The sequence below is a fragment of the Caenorhabditis elegans genome, chromosome IV, assembly GCF_000002985.6.
Source record: "Caenorhabditis elegans chromosome IV".
NCBI lineage: Eukaryota > Metazoa > Nematoda > Chromadorea > Rhabditida > Rhabditidae > Caenorhabditis > Caenorhabditis elegans.
In genome coordinates, this window is record NC_003282.8 from 4,590,887 (window position 1) to 4,610,347 (window position 19,461).

The window sequence follows — 19,461 nt, forward strand, 5'->3', positions numbered from 1 at the left end:
TGCGACCCCGCCAACTGCCTGATATAACTATCGATCAATTTTTTGCTCAAATTTTTTTTATTGTGTTGTTTAATGGTCATTAATTCTACGATCAATACAATTCCTGCCATTTAATTAACAAAAACAATGCAAATTATAAATACGCTTTTTACCTATCTCCGGATAAGATCTGAAGTAAGTAGTCAAACCTATTTCATACATTGACTTTCTATTTATAGGTTAAACCATTCAAAATACTAAACTTGCCTAGTATTGCCTTGAAAAACGTTGTGAATCAGATGGATATACATTTAGTGTGAGTTTGGGATAAATTTGAAAATTTTTATTTTTTTTTGGATAGAATTTTACTCGTTCACTCTTTTATATTTTTGTTAATTAATACAAATTTTGCCAAATTCTCGCAGTAATTTTTCATAATCCCATTCTGTCCAACTTGACAAAAAATAATAATTCAAAAAAATCCAATTCAATTTCCTTGAGTTCCTCTCTTGCAGCATGAAGCTATCAAAAACATCAAAGAAAATGCATTCTAACATGAAAAACGCTAAAAGATATACAAGTTAATTATCGATAATCACTACGAATACAATACAAAAAACCCTTGGCCCTCACTCATCCAAAGAATCTTACTTTTTGAAAATAAAAGTGACTTTGTGTCCGTATACCGTCAAATGTGCATGCGCAAGGATATAACTGCTTCACATTTAGCCAAGTATACTGTTGATTTCTGGATTGAATGGTTTTAGTAAGTTTTGTTTATTTAATTAAGATCTATTACTGTTTTGATAGAAAACAATTTAACGCTACTTTACATCTAAAAACTCATCAAAAAACGGTTTTCAGCAACACAAACAAATTGGACAATATCCATAAGAAATCTATATTCAATTTTAACAATTCGAAGAAATGTCTGACACTATTAACTCGCTTTGATGACTTGTTCTCGATTGACCACGTGGATTTAATTATTAATATAGACAAACTTTTTGGGAGGTATCGCTCAACAATTAGACATCCATTGTTTCGAAAATGTGATTATGTGGAGCTTGTTGGAAGAAATTCGTATTTGTCGAATGAGGATTTCATATGCATTTTTTATTGAAGAATTTCAATTTGAAAAATGGATTCTTCACTGATTGTCAATTATCGAATGACTTCAATATGACAGCTGTGAGTTTGAAATGTTGTACAGTTTTAGGCCATACTTGTACGTTCACTTCTAGTTTTTGAGTTAGCAAAAATATTATTTTAAAAGAAAATATATTCTTGGCTAACAGAATCAAATGTTTTGTAACTAAACGACAATGTTGTCCGTTTCATACTTTGAGTTTATCTGAAAAATTTTATATTGTAGATGTTCAAAATTCCCCGTCTGTGTATTTTTCACGCTGGTGATATAACACTGAAACATTTATTGTCCATGGATTGCAAAGTCATCAAACTTTGGAGACACCAGCTCCACCCACAACTTATCAATCAGTTTATTTATCATTGGATGAAAGGAGCAATGCCCAATTTACGAAGACTTCGCCTGAATTTATTTTGTGATTTTAGACGGATTGATGAGATGTTGAATGGAGTTAAACGTTCAAAATGGGACAATAAACGGCGCCCAAGAATATTTTAGTAGGTAAATTTTTATTTCAAAATAATAATCGATGACTTTTCAAAATTGCATGGTTTTTTTCTCTATTAATTAACACGGAAATTGAAAGTTTTTCAGCGATGGAATCGAGTGCATTGATTGTGGAGATGGGGAGGATATACTACGAAATGATGGACAACTGGCAACATTTTTCTGTAAAAACGATAATGTCGAGTTCCTTGTATGGCACGATGTGAAATTCTAATAAAGTAATTATTAAATCATTTTGCTTCTAGTTTGTTCCTCCGACTAATCAATAACAATACAACCTGCTAATATTTTGTATGACGCCATTGTTTCTATAAAAGTGACGCATTGAATTCTATGACCGGGGCCTAAGTTTTCGACTGTTGAATTTGTCTTCCACAATAAAAATTCAAATGTCGCCTTCGCGGGCACTCGGAAAATCTCATGGCTCGTGAAAAAATAAATTGAACTGATAAAGTGATTTAGTTTGAACCAGGGGTGGGCGGCAATTGCCGTCCGGCAATTTTTTTCGATAAATTTGGTAAATTGGAAAATTGCCGATTGAGTGATTTGCCGGAAATTTGTATTTTCGGCAAATTGCCGATTTGCCGGTTGCCGAACATCAATTTGCCGGAAGTTTTTAGAGGAACTTTTTATTAGACGAAATACTTAAAACTGTGCCTTTTTGAAAAAAGGATTTTTCCGTTTTTTCTAGATATTTTGATAGAATTTGCTTACTTTTTAAAATAGATGTAGGAGCATTGATAGGATGCGTACAATTTTGCCGCGATTAAAATTGAAATTCCAAAAAAAGGTGCAAAACCACAATTTGCCGAAAATTTTCGGAAATAGCCGGTTTTGCAAATAGGCAATTTTCCGATTTGCCGATTTGCCGGAAATTTCAGTATAGACAATTTGCCGGAAATTTCAATCCCGGAAATTTGCCGGAAAAAATCGTTTGCCGTCCACGCCGGGGTTTAACAACATTATTAGAAATACATATACATTAGAGAAACTAAAAAAAAATTAAACTTTGTATATGCAAAAATCAAACAATCTGAAAAATTTCATCAGATGATGATTTCTTACCGCTAATTACTCAATATTCCAGAGAATGTAAGTGAGCGATTCGGAAGAACAGCTTACCAGTCTCCGCTGTGTCACAACTTTGATTCAAAACACTGATCTCAACTTGCAAAACACAATACTCTGGGGTTTGTTGGTCTAAACTGTTACATTTGTCTTAATTCAATTTCTCAACCGGTTGAAATTCAGTAAAATAAAGTTTTGGCTTTTTTCTGACACACCTCCTGTCTCTCTTATCAGTGCCAAGCTCCTTATCAACCAGAAAAAAAGTCAGAACTACTCCTTTTGAAATTCGAAAATTGATCAAATTCCAGCAAAAATTATATTTAAAAAAAATGAAAAGCTAGCTGGAATTTTTCAATTAATACATAGGACTTGTCAAAAAATTTTTGAACTGAAATTCAATTTGGTTAAAACTCCAAAAATTGTCTCCCAAATTCCATTTTTATACAAATTTTTCAATAAACGAAAAATGTTCAGAATCTCTCGGGTCTTATACCTTATTGCTTTCTCAATTGGGTTAACGATATGCCACGTGTCAACTCCGATGGTAGTTAGAAGACCACGAGATGGTCTAGTGGCTGGTGACCCTGCGGAAGGACCCACTACAGAGGACAAGTACATGATTTATTCGGACATTACGCAGAAGGTCGATCATTTCTCGAACGGGACAAATAATGGAGTTTGGAGACAGGTGAGTGAACATAATTGCTCATAAAAGCGATCTACACATGGAGGACATGGTCTAGGAGTTTAAAGTTTAAACTACCAAACACCAAGGCGACCAGAAAAACAAATTAAATACTATAAAGATGTTAACAAAAACTACGATATTTAAATTATAGAGATACCAATACAACTCAAAATTCTATAACAAAACTACCGGATACGTTTTCTTAATGCTTGGAGGTGAAGGCTCTATTAATGTAACAAATGGAGACAAGTGGGTCCGTCATGAAGGAGAGACCATGATGAAATGGGTGGCCGAGTTTCAAGCAGCCGCTTTTCAAGTCGAGCACAGATTTTATGGATCTAAAGAATATTCCCCAATTGGAGATCAAACAACTGCAAGCATGAAGCTTTTGACAATTGATCAGGCTCTTGCTGATATTAAAGAGTTTATTACTCAAATGAATGCACTTTATTTCAAAGATGATAAACCAATTTGGGTGACATTCGGAGGATCATATCCTGGATCATTGTCTGCTTTCTTTAGAGAAACATATCCAGAAATGACTGCAGGAGCTGTGTCGTCTTCTTCTGCTGTTCATGTATTTGTGGATTATTATGGATATGTTATTAACAACTTATAAAACGTTGTAAACACAACAAAAATTTACAACTCTTCCTCACGCCAAAATTAAAATATGAACTCGGGCTTCTCTTACAAAAGAAATCAAGGCAACGGTTTCGACCTTCACGTGAAACGTTGATGTGGATGACCCCCCCCTCCTATATTTCGATAGGATGGAAAAAATTTTGAAAAATAATCAGTGTTTCTTTCCGATGGAGCTTGAAGAAGTCCCCAATCACAATGAGGCGAGGCCGACAATGATTCAATCTAATCAAACAAAGATGCATCCAATACTGATCTGGTAAGATTTTTGGAGTTATTTTTGGCAATCATAAATGTATTCCTCTTGTATTGAGTTTTGTTGTCAATTACATTGTGATGATTCAGGATCCAGATCATATACAAATTTTTGATGAGCTCTGCGGTGTTTGTGGGACTGTTTTCTACAATTGTTCAACTTATTGTTGGAATATTATCAATTATCAAATGGTCTAGCTTAGAAATTAATAATGGAAAGAGAAAATACTCCATAGTGGTTTTTCGTAACAAGCTGCTCATTCAAGGAGTGTCCACGTGTGTCTCAACTATTGTGTTCTGGCTAGTTGTCTTGATATGTTTGGTTCGACAGCTATGCAAATCAGGATGGAAGTGAGTTAAATTCTGAACGTTATCTCCAATTTGTATTTTGAAACCTCTATTAAAGCCAAGTCCGGCTAACCCAAGAACCGTGCGGCGGCAAGGTCTTGGGCATTGTGCACACAGCGCAGTTGAATTTTCATGTATATGCTGTACCTTCGTATTAGACATACAAATGACGTATTCGCGAAGTAAAAACGTTAAAAATTCATAAACCGCAAACTTTTAGACGCTATTTATGAAGTATATGCCAATAATATAAGTTTCGGTATGTCATTTATGTATGTATAATAAACGCATAACAAATAGACCGTATATTAAAATTCCAGTTAGCAGAAGAATTATATTTTTTTAAGATTTGAAGCGATTCTGGTGTTCTCGGTCAAGTTCAGCTTTGAACTACTAGCGGTTCCTTGGTTTTTGTGTGTCAGTATTGGTTTTTAATGTTGGATGGTAAGAATTGAACTCGACATACTTAATCTTGAACACATTTACAGAGGAGCCGAACTGGAATTTATTCGAAATTTTTCTATACCACCTTATTTCTTCATTTTTAGCTGTGACTGTTCTTTTCACAACTGTTTTCCCTTTTGGTTAGTTTCTCTCTCATTTTCATTAAAGAAGAAAATTACCAGAATAACTTACTATTCAGATTTTAAACCAAATATAACTTTTTCAAAATACGAGAATATATTTTTGATTATATTATGGGTTGTCATTTTTCTGCTTCACTTCCTACCTTCTTATTATTCGAAGTGGTTTCCAGCCAACTACGTTATTTCGCGTAAGTGTTCGATAAAAACCTCACTATCCATATAAGGTGTTTTGCAGCAGTCGTCAGCTTCTCTTCAAACATTTGTTGTATTCGATTATGCACGATTTTAGCTAATTGGCGATATAAGAAGTAAGAAGTTGAAATTGCTATAATTATCAATCAACGTGGACTGCAAATGTTAAACATTAGATAAAATATGTTTCGCTTTCAGATCGGCGGGTGGAAATGTGCCATCTAAAATGGACCGCAATGTTAATCCAATTCAACAAGTTGCTACTGATAACGGAAATGGTGCCATCGCTGTGGACCAAACTTCGAACGTTGCTACGGATAGCGATAATGTTACCGTCAATATTAGTTCAACTCTTCAGCAGGATGTGCTCAAATGAACTATTTATTGCCAAATAAGTCATTTCGATTTTGATTTTTCAATAAACTCGGGCATTAATTCAACTTTTCTTGGGATCAGATATGTATAACGCGCCCCCCGTTGTGCACTACTCATGGACAACTATTTTCTCATGATTTAAGTTTTTGGCTAAAATTCTTAATCTCGTTGTTTTCGTTTTTTGTGTTAACATTAAAATGATGAATTCATATTTTTATAGTTTTTCCTAGGGCTCCCAGCTGACAATCTCGTGAATAACTACCGTACCCGATACTTTAAGATGACTCGCATATCCCCCTTAAACAAGCGGGCCCTGAGGGCCCGCTAGTCAAATTATTGAGAAACCATATGCACAGGACCACAAAACACCTAGTATTCAGGCATACTCTGCCATTTGCCGACCAACTTTACAATTAGCAGCAGATGGGATGTTTGGTGTGACCTCGCCAACTGCCTGATATACATAAATATCGATTAGTTTTTTGTTCAAATTTTTTGTATTGTGTTGTTTAATGGTTATTAATTCTACGATCATTACAATTCCTGCCATTTAATTAATAAAAACAATGAAAATTATCAATGCGCTTTTTACCTATCTCCGGATAAGATCTGAAGTAAGTGATAAAACCAGTTTCATACATTAACTTCCGATTTATAGGTTAAACCATTCAAAATACTAAACTTGCCTAGTGTTGTCTTGGAAAATGTTGTCAACCAGATGGATATACATTTAGTGTGAGTTTGGGATAAATTTGAAAATTTTTATTTTTTTGGATAGAATTTTACTCGTTCACACTTTTATAGTTTTGTTAATTAATACAAATTTTGCCAAATTCTCGCGGTAATTTTTCATAATCCCATTCTATCCAACTTGACTAAAAAATAATTCAAAAGAAAACCTAATGCATTTTCCTAAAGTTATTCTTTTGCAGAATAAAGCTATCAAAAACATCAAAGAAAATGCATTCAAACATGAAAAACGCTAAAAGAAAGATATACAAGTTAATTATCGATAATCACCACGAATACAATATTAAAAACCCTTGGCCCTCACTCGTCCAAAGAATTTTACTTTTTGAAACTAAGAGTGACTTTCTTTTCGTATATCGTCAAATGTGCATGCGAAAGGATATAACTTCACATTTAGCCAAGTACACTGTTGATTTTTGGATTGAATGGTTCTAGTAAGTTTTGTTTATTTAATTAAGATCTATTATTGTTTTAATAGAAAACAATTTAACGCGACTCCACATTTAAAAACTTATCAAAAACGGTTTTCAGCAATACAACCAAATTGGACAATATCCATAAGAAATCTATATTCAATTTTAACAATTCGAAGAAATGTCTGACACTATTAACTCGCTTTGATGACTTGTTCTCGATTGACCACGTGGATTTAATTATTAATACAGACAAACTTTTTGGGAGGTATCGCTCAACAATTAGACATCCATTGTTTCGAAAATGTGATTATGTGGAGCTTGTTGGAAGAAATTCGTTTTTGTCGAATGAGGATATGTATTTTGTATTGAAGAATTTCAATTTGAAAAATGGATTCTTTACAGATTGTAAATTATCGAATGACTTCAATATGGCGGCTGTAAGTTTGAAATGTTGTATATACTATACTTTGTACGGTGACTTTTTATGAACAATTTCTACTTCTAGTTTGTGAGTTATACTCAATGGAAATCAAAAATATCATTTTAAAAAATATCTTCTCGGTTAACAGAATCAAATGTTTTGTAACTAAACGACAATGTTGTCCGTTTCATACTTTGAGTTTATCTGAAAAAATTTATATTGAAGATGTTCAAAATTCCCCGTCTGTGTATTTTTCACGCTGGTGATATAACACTGAAACATTTATTGTCCATGGATTGCAAAGTCATCAAACTTTGGAGACACCAGCTCCACCCACAACTTATCAATCAGTTTATTTATCATTGGATGAAAGGAGCAATGCCCAATTTACGAAGACTTCGCCTGAATTTATTTTGTGATTTTAGACGGATTGATGAGATGTTGAATGGAGTTAAACGTTCAAAATGGGACAATAAACGGCGCCCAAGAATATTTTGGTAGGTTAATTTTTATTTCAAAACAATAATTGATGACTTTTCAAAATTGCTTTGTTTTTTCTCTATTAATTAATACGGATATTGAAAGTTTTTCAGCGATGGAATTGAACGCATTGATTGTGAAGATGGGAAGGATATACTACGAAATGATGGACAACTGGCAACATTTTTCTGTAAAAATGATACTGTCGAGTTCCTTGTATGGCACGATGAGAAATTATAATAAAGTAATTATTAAATCATTTTGCTTCTAGTTTTTTTCTCCGACTAATCAATAACAATACAACCTGCTAATAATTTGTATGACGCCATTGACAACTTTGTGACAACTTTGTGACAACTTTGTGACAACTTTGTGACAACTTTGTAAATTTCAATTCCGGAAATTCGCCGATTTGTTGATTTGCCGAAAAAATTGTTTGCCGTCCGCCCTTGGTTTTAACAACGTTATTTGAAATACATATACATTAGAGAAACTTTTAAAAAATTAAACTTTGTATATGCAAAAATCAAACAATCTGAAAAATTTCATCAGATGATGATTTCTTACCGCTAATTAATCAATATTCCAGAGAATGTCAGTAAGTGATTCGGAAGAGGAGCTTACCCGTCTCCGCTGTGTCACCACTTTGTTTCAAAAAACTGACCTCAATTTGTAAAGCACAATACTCGGGGGTTTGTTGGTCTGAACTGTTACATTAGTCATAATTCAATTTCTCAACCGGTTGAAATTTTGTAAAATAAAGTTTTTACTTCCTGTCTCTCTTATCAGTGCCAAGCTCCTTATCAACCAGAAAAAAAGTCAGAACTACTCCTTTTTTGGTTTGACTTGAATTTTAAGCCGTATTTAAACATATATAAGACTATAAAAGTTTAGGCCAGAATGTTACGAAAATCACAATTTGAGACACTTTTTGATTCAGTTTTTCGTCTGGAATTAATCATGATGGTTTTGAAATCCGAAAATTAATGAAATTCCAGCAAAAATTATATAATATTTGAAAAAAAAAATGAAAACGCTAGCTGGAATTTTTTCAATTAATAGGACTTTCCAAAAAATTGTTGAACTGAAATCAAATTGGTCTTTGGTTGCTTAATTTACTCCAAAAATTCTAGTAAAGAAATTTTAAATGCTTTTAACATTTTTCAACTTTTATTCAATTTTTTCAATAAACATAAAGTGTTCATTCAGAATGTCTCGGGTCTTATGCCTTATTGCTTTCTCAATTGGGTTAACGATATGCCACGTGTCACCTCCGATGGTAGTTGGAAGACCACGGGATGGTCTAGTGGCTGGAGACCCTGCGGAAGGACCTACTACAGAGGACAAGTACATGATTTATTCGGACATTACGCAGAAGGTCGATCATTTCTCGAACGGGACAAATAATGGAGTTTGGCAACAGGTGAGTTAACATAAATAATTGTTCATAAAAGTTCTCTACACTTGTTGAACATGGCCTAGGAATTTATAGTTTAAACTACGAAAAACCAAGGGGACCAGAAAAACAAATGAAATACTAATCACTACTGAAAACTTCTCTGTGTCCCACAAACTTTTTATTAGAATATTTAAGGAATCTCTGGCTCCTTATCTTACTGTGCCGCTGTTAAAATTTTCAAAACATTTTTGAGGTTATAAAGATGTTAACAAAAACTACGATATCTAAATTACAGAGATACCAATACAACTCAAAATTCTATAACAAAACAACCGGATACGTTTTCCTAATGCTTGGAGGTGAAGGATCTATTAATGTAACAAACGGAGACAAGTGGGTTCGTCATGAAGGAGAGACAATGATGAAATGGGTAGCCGAATTCCAAGCAGCCGCTTTTCAAGTAGAACACAGATTTTACGGATCTAAAGAATATTCCCCAATTGGAGATCAGACAACTGCAAGCATGAAGCTTTTGACAATTGATCAGGCACTTGCTGATATCAAAGAGTTTATTACTCAAATGAATGCACTTTATTTCAAAGATGATAAACCAATTTGGGTGACATTTGGAGGATCATATCCTGGATCATTGTCTGCTTTCTTTAGAGAAACATATCCAGAAATGACTGCAGGAGCTGTGTCGTCTTCTTCTGCTGTTCATGTATTTGTGGATTATTATGAATATGCTATTAACACTGAAAAGACTTATAGAACTGTTAGTGACTCTTGTGGAGATGTTATCAAGGTTGCATTCCAAAATCTTATTACCAAAGCATATAGTGGACCGGATAGTCGAGCACTGCTCAAGCAACGATTCAAGTGGGTTTTTTTTCCAAATAATTTATCAATATTTGATAATTTTAACTAACTTTTGAAAACAAAATCAATGTTTCAGGCTAAAATCTAATTTGAAAATTTGTTTTCCAAAAGAATCTAACCAAATATCTTATCTTATTAAAAAATTTCAAGTAGATTTTTCATCAGTCAAATCAGAACCTTTCAAAAAAATAAGACATTTCAGTCTTTGTGATAATTTCGACGAAACCAAGTTATCGAAATCAGTGCAATTCTTCTTCCAAAATGTATATGGGTACTTCCAAGGAATTAATCAATACACCGGAGATAATAGAGTTTGTTGAAAGAAATTACTTTTAATTTTCTACGTGTTCCTTTAGAACAACGCCACCAGATCCGGGTTGGGAGTTCCTGCAGCATGCAATCTACTGAACGATAAGACAATTGGAGATGAAATTCAGAGAGTTATTGCTGTGGTAGGGTACCTTATATTTAATAGTGAAACTGTTTCAATTTTACAGATGAATCTCTATGATTCCTGGTATAAACCATCAGACAGTGGATGTCGCCCGAATAATTACACAGCTTTTATTCAAGCTTATAGCGACACTACCATGCCCGATGATGATACTAGTAAGTTTTAAGTGTATGACGATAATTTTGAGGCTGTAATATAACACTATTTCAGTCAGCACTCGCAGCTGGATCTGGCAAACTTGTACAGAGCTCGGATATTATCAGACCACTGACGGAGGAAATGGTGGAATCTTTGGATCAACAGTACCACTTGAGTAAGAATAAACAGAATGAGAAAATAGGGTTACGGTATGACTACGGTAATCCTAGCTTCGGTGTTACGCTAGATCTGCTTAACGACAGCTCTATCAAAGGTTACTGTTTTTGGAAATTATTAGTTACTGTAACAACAGAGAAACGCTGACAACATAAGTGCTGTTACGTTTGCTCCTTGGGGTTACTGTATAATCACTGCTCGGAAATACTAACTACGAAGGCGATAATCAAAACCACGCTGGTCTCTCGAAAGTCAACATGTTGCCTGAGTGGTCCAAGCAGCCTCTTCTAATGGTGATAGGAGTTGGCATGGATCGGACCGACGTCTGAGAGATTATTTATTTCTTGTGAATGATGAGCTTCACATATTGTAAATTAGTGCTGGGTTGTAACAAAAATTCAAAGCGTTATAACCTTTCCCTGTCATACTGGTTAAACTTTTATAGTAGTTTTCAATAATCTAAATCACACAATTTCAGTTTCTTCGCCGATCAATGCATTGATCTCTTTGGTCCTGAATACACCCTGGATAACACTTTCAAACTCGTAGATCAAGTTCGCACAAAATACGGAGGAGCTGATGCGTACCGTGGAACCAATGTTTGCTTCCCAAATGGTTCTTTCGATCCATGGCAAGGCCTCGGCCACACGGCAAATATCACAAATAATAATGTTGATTCGTGGTTGATCGATGGAACAGCTCATTGTGCTGATATGTATCCAGCAAGAGATTCTGATAAGCAATCATTGAAAGATGCGAGAGTCCGGATTCATGGTCATTTATCGAGGTGGCTATCAGATGCACAGGCTATTAGGACTGCAGGTGAGTTTTTGCGTCTTGATAAAAAATCTATTAAATGATTTTTTTCAGGTTCATCAAATATCTCAATCTTCGCAGCCGTCTGTCTTGTCATGTTTAAGATCTTATTCTAAATTTTTTAACACATTCAAAACTAACATTGTTGAAAATTGATAAACTTTTCTTCTTAAATTTTGTAGTACCTAGATTCATTTAAATATAAACTACATATTTTCTTCGTTTGGTATGACTCAATTTTACGATTTTCTGCTCTTATCATCACGACTAACAATCAACGGCGGCTGGCTACTGGAAACTTTTGGCAGTTGGTCAAACTTCAATGTAAGCTTCGTTTTCTTTTTTTTTGAACTGTCTTGAACGTTGTTTCTAAAAATTGGAGCTTTTTTGAGTATAAAAGTTATGTGTTAAACGGCTATAAAAAATTCGTCCACTACGTTGTCCCATAGTTGTCTTTTGACATACAATACCGTTAAAAAATTTCCAATTATTTTCCAGAATGTCTCGGGTCTTATGCCTCGTAGCTATCTCAATTGGGCTCACAATATGCCACGTTTCACCTCCAATGGTCGTTGGAAGGCCTCGAGAAGGTCTATTGACGGGTGATCCCGCAGAAGGACCTACTACAGATGCAAAATATATGATTTACTCGAATATTACACAGAAAGTCGACCATTTCTCAAATGGAACAAATATTGGAGTTTGGCAACAGGTGAGTCCCCCTAGGTGTATGTGAAGCGTGACTTAGAAATATTAAAGCCCCTTTGCGTACTTGAACGAATTTGTTGACTCATCAAATGTATGATTTTTGTTCTGTTATCACTTTTAATCGGACAAAAATTAATAAGAATTTACAAAAACGTTCGGTGGAAAATACCGAAAAAAATCCCAAAGAGGCGTGTCTTGTGTCAAAAAAAAACCTCTTCAGCACTACCAATACAATTGGAAATTTTACAACAAAACAACTGGATACGTCTTCCTGATGATTGGTGGTGAAAGTTCCATCAATAAAACTAATGGAGATAGATGGATCCGTCATGAAGGAGAAACCATGATGAAATGGGTGGCAGAGTTCCAAGCCGCCGCTTTTCAAGTCGAGCACAGATTTTACGGATCTAAAGAATATTCCCCAATTGGAGATCAGACAACAGCGAGCATGAAGCTTTTGACAATTGATCAGGCACTTGCTGATATTAAAGAGTTTATTACTCAAATAAATGCACTTTATTTCAAAGATGACAAACCAATTTGGGTGACATTCGGAGGATCATATCCTGGATCATTGTCTGCTTTCTTTAGAGAAACATATCCAGAAATGACTGCAGGAGCAGTATCATCTTCTTCTGCTGTTCATGTATTTGTAGATTATTATGGATATGCTATTAATACTGAAAAGACTTATAGAACTGTTAGTGACTCCTGTGGAGATGTTATCAAGGTTGCATTCCAAAAGCTTATCACTAAAGCATATAATGGATCGGATAGCCGTGCACTTCTTAAACAACAATTCAAGTGGGTTTCATAAATAAAATATGTACCTAGTTTTTGAGAAAAAATGATTTTAATTTTAATATCATTGAAATCTCTCAAAAATTTGAGATTCTTAGCTTTTGTCAGTTTTGGCAGGATTTAGTTTCTTCCAGAATTATTTTTTTCACAAAAAGGACATACCTTTTTGGGAAGTTCTGAAAATACTATCACGAGCTTAACCAATATGTCCTAAATCCAATTTTTCCAGTCTTTGTGACAGCTTCGACGAGACGAATCTATCAAAAGCCGTGCAATTTTTTTTCCAAAATGTCTATGGATACTTTCAGATAATCAATCAATATACCGGAGATAATAAGGTTCATTATGAACATCTCTTCATTACTTCAAAAAACAACACAATTTTAGAGCAATGCTACACGATCCGGATTGGGAGTTCCTGCAGCTTGTGATCTTCTAAACAACGCGACAATTGGAGATGAGGTCCAGAGAGTTATTGCTGTAGTAGGTGTACCTCTACTAGTAGTGCACCTAATTTTAACTTCCAGATGAATCTTTATGATTCCTGGTTTAAGCCATCAGCGTCTGGATGCCGACCAAATAATTACACAGCTTTTATTCAAGCCTATTCGGACACTACAATGCCCAATGAGAACGTCAGTGAGTTTCCGAGTATTGTAAAGGTACTGTAGAATCGAATTGAAATTCCAGTTGGCACTCGCAGTTGGATCTGGCAGACTTGCACGGAGCTCGGATATTATCAGACTACTGACGGAGGAAATGGTGGAATCTTTGGATCTACAGTTCCACTTGAGTAAGAACAAACAAAACGTTAAAGCCAGGTAGTACTGTATTTTGAAAATATTTTCAGTTTCTTCGCCGATCAATGCATTGATCTCTTTGGGCCGGAATACACCCTGGATAATACTTTCAAACTCGTAGATCAAGTTCGTACTAAATACGGAGGAGCTGGCACATATCGTGGAACCAATGTCGTTTTTCCAAACGGATCCTTCGATCCTTGGAATGGTCTTGGCTACAAATGGAATAACACGAATAATAATGTTGATGCTTGGTTGATCGAAGGAACATCTCATTGTGCTGATATGTATCCAGCAAGCGATTCGGATAAACAATCATTGAAAGATGCGAGAATCCGGATTCATGGTCATTTATCCAGGTGGCTATCAGATGCACAGGCTATTAGGCAGCATTCAGGTAGGTTCATTTAAGAATGCCTCTTATTCAAATGGGTCTTGCCACGAAAAAATTGTATGTTAATAAGAATTATTCAGTTAAGAAAACATTAATCAAGTTTTTTTATTGATAAAATCACAGAAATTCCCACTTTTTCCTCGCGGCAATACCTTTTTTTCAATAAATACGTGGGCCTTTAAGTACGCAGATAACTGCAAACTCAAGATACTACACTTTCAATATTTATAGTTTTTCAGGTTCCACTACAAACTTCTCAATCTTCACCGCCATCTCCATTGTAATTTTCAGCATCCTATTCTAACTTTCAAAATATTATTTTTCAAATTTTATTCTAGAAATAATAAAAGTCCAATTTTGATTACATTTGCAAAATGACGTTGTGTGAACACACCCTGAAATTGCGTTTTCACCTCGCTAATAAGATGAAAGTGGTTGGAAGGGAGGAGTGCCTAATAAAATGAGTTGGATAGTGATAGGGAGCAGGCAAATATTCGCCGACGACGGTTTGCCGTCGTTATCAATCCCCGAGACGACTTTTTCAATTTGCCAGCCCTGCGTCACCATCACCTTTTCGGCATGAAGTTTGCCATCGTTTTTGCTGGTACGTAGATTTTATCGAACAAAGGTTTAAAAATAACTTTGGAGATTTTCAGCTCTTTACGGAGCCGCTGTTGCTCAATTCGGAACTGACAACTGTGTGAGCGCACAGTTTCAGGCTTGTAATAGCAAGTTAGGAGATTTTTGGAGAACTGAGTAAGTTTTACAAACGAAATTGTGACTAATTTTTTGAAAATCATGTGGTGTCAGAGTGTCTCATTTCACCTTGATCTACGTAGATCTACAAAACATGCGGGAGAAGAGACGCAAAGTTCTCAACTTATTTCGCATGGTTGAGAACGTGCTGAGGTCGCATTTTTTGTGCAAAAAATTCCCGTTTTTTTGTAGATCAAACCGTAATGGGACAGCTTGGCACTGCGAAAAAATTGCCGGGTGGAGTCGGTGAACACATATTTTTGAAAAGTATGCAAACACCGCCGCACAATTAAAACAAAATTTACATTTTAAAGTATAATTGATAATTTAAAAATTGTATTTCTATAGAAAATTGAAATTACCATAGACCGACATTTTAAGCTTTTCTACTTACTTTTTCAAATTTTTCACACATTTTTGCATTTAACTCTATGAACAATTTTTTGCTCTTATATACATAGTTATATACATAATAATTTGATCTTAATGTTAATTTTCTCAATCTTATGATGATATTAATATTCAAATTCCAATTGAGTAAAACTTCCACATATAAAATTTGCAAATCTAATGCGATTATGTTCTGATAAGGTCAGTAGCAACAGAACACACCTAGTATAGATATCAATACCTATAATGTGATCCGAGTAGTTCTAGAAGTAGATAAACACTATTATTTTCAGTCTACAAGTATTGATTTTAAAACTAGATACCTGAAATTGACCTTTAAATTGTTTTCACCCCGTCATTCAGAACATATTTTCAGCACCACCTCTGCCTGGAAGGACTTGGCGAGCTTGGACAGAATCACCCAGTCTCTCATCGTCTCCCCATATGTCATTGACTCATGGGTCAATGTTTGCAAGTAAGCCTTTCTTTTTAAAATCTTTAACTTTTCAATTCCGAAATTCCAGCGGTTACGCTGCCTTTTACGGATGCCTTGGACAAGCTCAAATCCGCAATTGCCTCGGAACCGTCGGACTCGTCGGATCTGGACTCGATCTTAACACCGCCTACGCTTACCAAGGATTCTTGGCCGACTGGGATTTCAAGTGTGGAGCCGGATTCTGGAGTAAGCGCCATTGATCTTTTAGCAGATTTTCAAATTTCGAACATTCTTCAGCTATGTACGAGCGTAAGACCCTGACCACTTGCGTCGAGAGCACCTACGTCAACTACCAACAAGAGACATCTGCCGCTATGAATACCTACATGACTGCCACCGCTCAAGACCCAAATGGTGCTTGCAAGTATGCTCAGAATCTCATGAACGCGTGGCAGAACACCTACACCAAGGGACCATGCCGTACAGTTATGCCAGTAAGTCTTAGCAATTGCTGAGCTAGAGAGAAAAAAGCTTTGTTCAGGCTCAAGCCGGATGGTTCGGATGCCAATCGGCTCGTGAATGGTCTAATGCTCAATTCAGACACTGCAAGCATACTACACAATGTGCATGTAAGTTTGAAAAAGTTTGCCTGCCCCAAGGCGACCTAGGATGGTCTGCAAGAGGGCCTAGACCTATCAGCATTGCTACTGATTGTGAGACTTGCATGCAATTGTATTCCTATTCACAAGGTTTCCTACAAGGTCACCTATGTCTGCCTACATGATTGCCTCTTGTTTTCTACAAGAATACCTAGGTTTGCCTAAGTTTACCTAGACAAACCTACAAGGTAATCTAGGCCTATCAACACGGTGACCTAGACCAGCCTACAATTTCACCTAGGTCTACCTACAAAGTTACCTCGGCATACTTACAAAGTTGCCTAAGCACGAGGCGGCCAAGTAGGCAAAATTAAACACCTACCTACCATACAAAACTTCAATATTTCCAGCTCCAACTTCCAACGAGGCTGTGACCAGATTCAACACTGAAACCGGAAAGGTTGAATATGAGACTCGTGAGTTTTATTTTTATTTTTCAGTTTTTTTTATCCCAAGTTCCAAAATTTCTAGTCCCTACCTACCAAATCGTCGACAATAAGGCCGTCGTCCTGAATGAGGCCTCCTGGATTTCCGAGTAATTTTGATTTTTTAATTTTTGAAATAATTATAATTTTCTTTCATTCCTTTTACCTGTCTATCATGAACTTTTTTGGGTTGAATCACACATACACAATCAGTCTGATAAAGTAAACCAATAACTATTTATTGCACTTCACGTTTCACTAAAAAGCACCTTTCAAAGCAAATAAGAGAGACCGACAGAGAAATTGAGAAAAATCAGTTAAGTTCTGCGGCGGCGGGATCCGCTGTCAAAGAAGACTCCTCCGTCGATGGCACAGTACCTGGAATTTTTCGTGTAAATTTATCATTTCTGCAGGCCTAGGTAATCATGCAGGCATTCCTAGGTAACCTTGAAATCAGGTCAAGGTAATCATGTAGGCCGGCCTACCAACTTACTTTGGGCAGATCCCCTCCTCTCCCGGTCTTCCTTGAATTCCAGCTTCTCCGAGATCTCCATCATTTCCATTTTCTCCATCCACTCCATCTTTTCCTGGTGGTCCCGGTGGTCCAACTTGTCCTGGTTTACCATCTCTTCCATCATTTCCAGGTTGTCCGGCTTCTCCTGATTGTCCCTCATCTCCATCATCCCCAGGTGGTCCAACATCGGAAGTATCAACCTCCCCAGGTTCTCCATCAGCTCCGTCTTCTCCCTTTGTCCCTGGAACTCCGTCGATTCCAGTTTTTCCAGGCCTTCCCGGACGTCCATCCAGCCCATCGAATCCACGTCGCCCCTTCAATCCAGGCAATCCATTGTTACCTGGTGACCCACGGGGTCCCGGCTCTCCCGGCTCTCCAGCTGGACAGTCACATGGGCTTGCAAGTGTTGGATCACATGGACCTCTCGGTGGCTCTCCAGGATTTCCTGGTCTTCCAGGTGCTCCAGGAGCTCCGTGGCGTCCATGTCTTCCTGGGGTTCCGCTGGGGCCTGGAGCTCCAGGAATACAACAGCCATCACAGGTTCCTGTGGTTTCATCTGAACAGTTTGAGAGTTTTTAAAAAGTACAGATTCGGGGAAAAAGTAAACCTTCATCAAATCGTCTCCTGGGTTTTGCTCCTCGGATGCTTCTGGTGTGGTTCGAGGTGGCAATCAGTACGGATAGCTCGTCAACACCTTCGTAGATTGTTCTCACAACATCGTTGCATTCCTGAGATGAGAGTTTTAAGTATAGGACCCACACAACCTTTAGGGGCCTCGAGGCGTTATAGAACGAACTGTAGGTGCGTAAACTTTGCAAGAAAGGTCATCTAGGTTTGCCCAAAATCATCTAATATAGAATTTCTAACATAGAATCTGAAATTTCGAATCGCTAAGCTGAAAAGGATTCAGGATCAAGCCGTGACGAATGGGCCTCCCCGCTTGCCACTAACGGCAGCATTGATTTTTCGGAGGCGTTTTCCGGGCCAGAGAAATATAAAAAAGAAAACTCACCACAAACTGTCTTTCCAAAGAATTTCTCAACTGATTAACATAATGATAGGCTAGTGGAAGGGTTACCATTGCTCCAACCGTCAAAACCAGCGAAACAATCGCCACGGAAAAGGCGATAAATCGTTGTATCCGGAGATGAGAATATTCGGAAGACATTTTCATCGTGTTCCGTCTTTTCCTTTCCCCCTCTCTATTGAACCATTTTATACAGAACACGGACATCTCAAAAAAGTGCGAAAATCCGGCAGATATCGATCTCATTCTCTCTCTCTCTCTCCCGTTTTACCCTCATCATTTTTATTGTCTCGTGTGTTTCGGTCCTTCTTTTCCGATAATATTTTGTTGACTTTTTTGGAAAAAAATTAACGATTTTATATTGCAGAATACGTGATATTTGAGGGAATTAATTTGGAAAAAAGTTTGAAACTTTATGACCGTTTTTGTTTCCCAATTTATCAGATTTCTCTTCGATTTTGAACTCACTTCATTTATGGGTCTCCCCACGTAAATTGCATTACCCTTAGCAAATCTGGGAGAAAACATAATTAAACCACTTTATGCCTACCGACGTTCCTACCTCACGCATGCCTATGTGGTCACCTCATACTTCCTTTCCTACGCATCTAGCCTACCTTTCTGCATGTGTGCCTACACCAAACCTGTTCCAAGTATACTTCGCCACTTACTTGCCTACCTAATGTTTGCCTGCCTCCGAGTCGTTCATGTGGTTACGTACCTTCCCCCAACCTGTTTCACGCCTATGTGAGTGTCTACTTGTCTATATTGTGCCTGCAGACCTCAAATGTACATCATGCATACTGTTGCTTTAATTTATATGTGTATTT

General features: G+C 36.5%; 5 protein-coding genes and 2 pseudogenes across 7 annotated transcripts; 6 read left to right on the forward strand and 1 right to left on the reverse strand.

The window, feature by feature from the left end:
* Positions 1-126: 126 nt before the first annotated feature.
* Positions 127-1,870, forward strand: F28E10.16 (annotated as a pseudogene). The gene is made up of 6 exons: positions 127-174; positions 219-295; positions 495-745; positions 844-1,170; positions 1,355-1,626; positions 1,724-1,870. Coding segments are annotated over exons 1-6 (1,122 nt in total).
* Positions 1,871-3,245: 1,375 nt separating this feature from the next.
* F28E10.5 lies at positions 3,246-5,792 on the forward strand (annotated as a pseudogene). Its single transcript has 8 exons — positions 3,246-3,392; positions 3,544-4,293; positions 4,380-4,640; positions 4,985-5,081; positions 5,126-5,221; positions 5,281-5,412; positions 5,460-5,532; positions 5,615-5,792. Coding segments are annotated over exons 1-8 (1,734 nt in total).
* Positions 5,793-6,237: 445 nt separating this feature from the next.
* Positions 6,238-8,333, forward strand: F19C7.3 (F-box domain-containing protein). Its single transcript, NM_068193.5, has 6 exons — positions 6,238-6,405; positions 6,450-6,526; positions 6,724-6,975; positions 7,073-7,394; positions 7,604-7,875; positions 7,972-8,333. The coding sequence occupies exons 1-6, from the start codon at positions 6,358-6,360 to the stop codon at positions 8,096-8,098; spliced, it is 1,098 nt and encodes a 365-aa protein (NP_500594.2). The 5' UTR covers positions 6,238-6,357; the 3' UTR covers positions 8,099-8,333.
* A 734-nt stretch (positions 8,334-9,067) lies between these two features.
* Positions 9,068-11,892, forward strand: F19C7.2 (Serine protease K12H4.7). The gene is made up of 8 exons (NM_068194.8): positions 9,068-9,281; positions 9,553-10,136; positions 10,339-10,447; positions 10,493-10,588; positions 10,634-10,745; positions 10,801-10,903; positions 11,384-11,727; positions 11,776-11,892. The coding sequence occupies exons 1-8, from the start codon at positions 9,069-9,071 to the stop codon at positions 11,835-11,837; spliced, it is 1,623 nt and encodes a 540-aa protein (NP_500595.2). The 5' UTR covers position 9,068; the 3' UTR covers positions 11,838-11,892.
* Positions 11,893-11,978: 86 nt separating this feature from the next.
* On the forward strand, positions 11,979-14,786 carry F19C7.4 (Serine protease K12H4.7). Its single transcript, NM_068195.4, has 9 exons — positions 11,979-12,045; positions 12,220-12,433; positions 12,650-13,233; positions 13,460-13,568; positions 13,618-13,713; positions 13,758-13,869; positions 13,921-14,023; positions 14,081-14,427; positions 14,664-14,786. The coding sequence occupies exons 2-9, from the start codon at positions 12,221-12,223 to the stop codon at positions 14,726-14,728; spliced, it is 1,629 nt and encodes a 542-aa protein (NP_500596.2). The 5' UTR covers positions 11,979-12,045; position 12,220; the 3' UTR covers positions 14,729-14,786.
* A 113-nt stretch (positions 14,787-14,899) lies between these two features.
* Positions 14,900-17,331, forward strand: nspg-10 (uncharacterized protein). Its single transcript, NM_068196.9, has 8 exons — positions 14,900-15,028; positions 15,081-15,180; positions 15,947-16,045; positions 16,095-16,252; positions 16,304-16,500; positions 16,548-16,635; positions 17,016-17,081; positions 17,137-17,331. The coding sequence occupies exons 1-8, from the start codon at positions 15,004-15,006 to the stop codon at positions 17,202-17,204; spliced, it is 801 nt and encodes a 266-aa protein (NP_500597.1). The 5' UTR covers positions 14,900-15,003; the 3' UTR covers positions 17,205-17,331.
* col-110 (Nematode cuticle collagen N-terminal domain-containing protein) lies at positions 17,315-18,811 on the reverse strand. Its single transcript, NM_068197.9, has 4 exons — positions 18,617-18,811; positions 18,212-18,332; positions 17,584-18,160; positions 17,315-17,468 (listed from the first exon to the last, which is right to left on the reverse strand). Exons 1-4 carry the CDS (start codon positions 18,770-18,772, stop codon positions 17,408-17,410), a joined length of 915 nt encoding a protein of 304 aa, NP_500598.1. The 5' UTR covers positions 18,773-18,811; the 3' UTR covers positions 17,315-17,407.
* Positions 18,812-19,461: the final 650 nt, after the last annotated feature.

Excerpts from the sequence above, each read along its gene's own strand:
- F19C7.3 (NM_068193.5), top strand. The coding sequence starts at position 6,358 with ATGAAAATTATCAATGCGCTTTTTACCTATCTCCGGATAAGATCTGAA. Across the intron at positions 6,406-6,449 it reads ATCTCCGGATAAGATCTGAA|GTTAAACCATTCAAAATACT; the intron begins GTAAGTGATAAA and ends TCCGATTTATAG. Across the intron at positions 6,527-6,723 it reads CAGATGGATATACATTTAGT|AATAAAGCTATCAAAAACAT; the intron begins GTGAGTTTGGGA and ends ATTCTTTTGCAG.
- F19C7.2 (NM_068194.8), top strand. The coding sequence starts at position 9,069 with ATGTCTCGGGTCTTATGCCTTATTGCTTTCTCAATTGGGTTAACGATA. Across the intron at positions 10,448-10,492 it reads AATACACCGGAGATAATAGA|AACAACGCCACCAGATCCGG; the intron begins GTTTGTTGAAAG and ends GTGTTCCTTTAG. Across the intron at positions 10,904-11,383 it reads GGATCAACAGTACCACTTGA|TTTCTTCGCCGATCAATGCA; the intron begins GTAAGAATAAAC and ends ACACAATTTCAG.
- col-110 (NM_068197.9), bottom strand. The coding sequence starts at position 18,772 with ATGTCTTCCGAATATTCTCATCTCCGGATACAACGATTTATCGCCTTT. Across the intron at positions 18,161-18,211 it reads CAGGAGACGATTTGATGAAG|ATGAAACCACAGGAACCTGT; the intron begins GTTTACTTTTTC and ends CAAACTGTTCAG. Across the intron at positions 17,469-17,583 it reads GAGGAGGGGATCTGCCCAAA|GTACTGTGCCATCGACGGAG; the intron begins GTAAGTTGGTAG and ends GAAAAATTCCAG.
- F19C7.4 (NM_068195.4), top strand. The coding sequence starts at position 12,221 with ATGTCTCGGGTCTTATGCCTCGTAGCTATCTCAATTGGGCTCACAATA. Across the intron at positions 13,569-13,617 it reads AATATACCGGAGATAATAAG|AGCAATGCTACACGATCCGG; the intron begins GTTCATTATGAA and ends ACACAATTTTAG. Across the intron at positions 13,870-13,920 it reads AATGCCCAATGAGAACGTCA|TTGGCACTCGCAGTTGGATC; the intron begins GTGAGTTTCCGA and ends TTGAAATTCCAG.
- nspg-10 (NM_068196.9), top strand. The coding sequence starts at position 15,004 with ATGAAGTTTGCCATCGTTTTTGCTG. Across the intron at positions 16,046-16,094 it reads TCATGGGTCAATGTTTGCAA|CGGTTACGCTGCCTTTTACG; the intron begins GTAAGCCTTTCT and ends CCGAAATTCCAG. Across the intron at positions 16,501-16,547 it reads CATGCCGTACAGTTATGCCA|GCTCAAGCCGGATGGTTCGG; the intron begins GTAAGTCTTAGC and ends AGCTTTGTTCAG.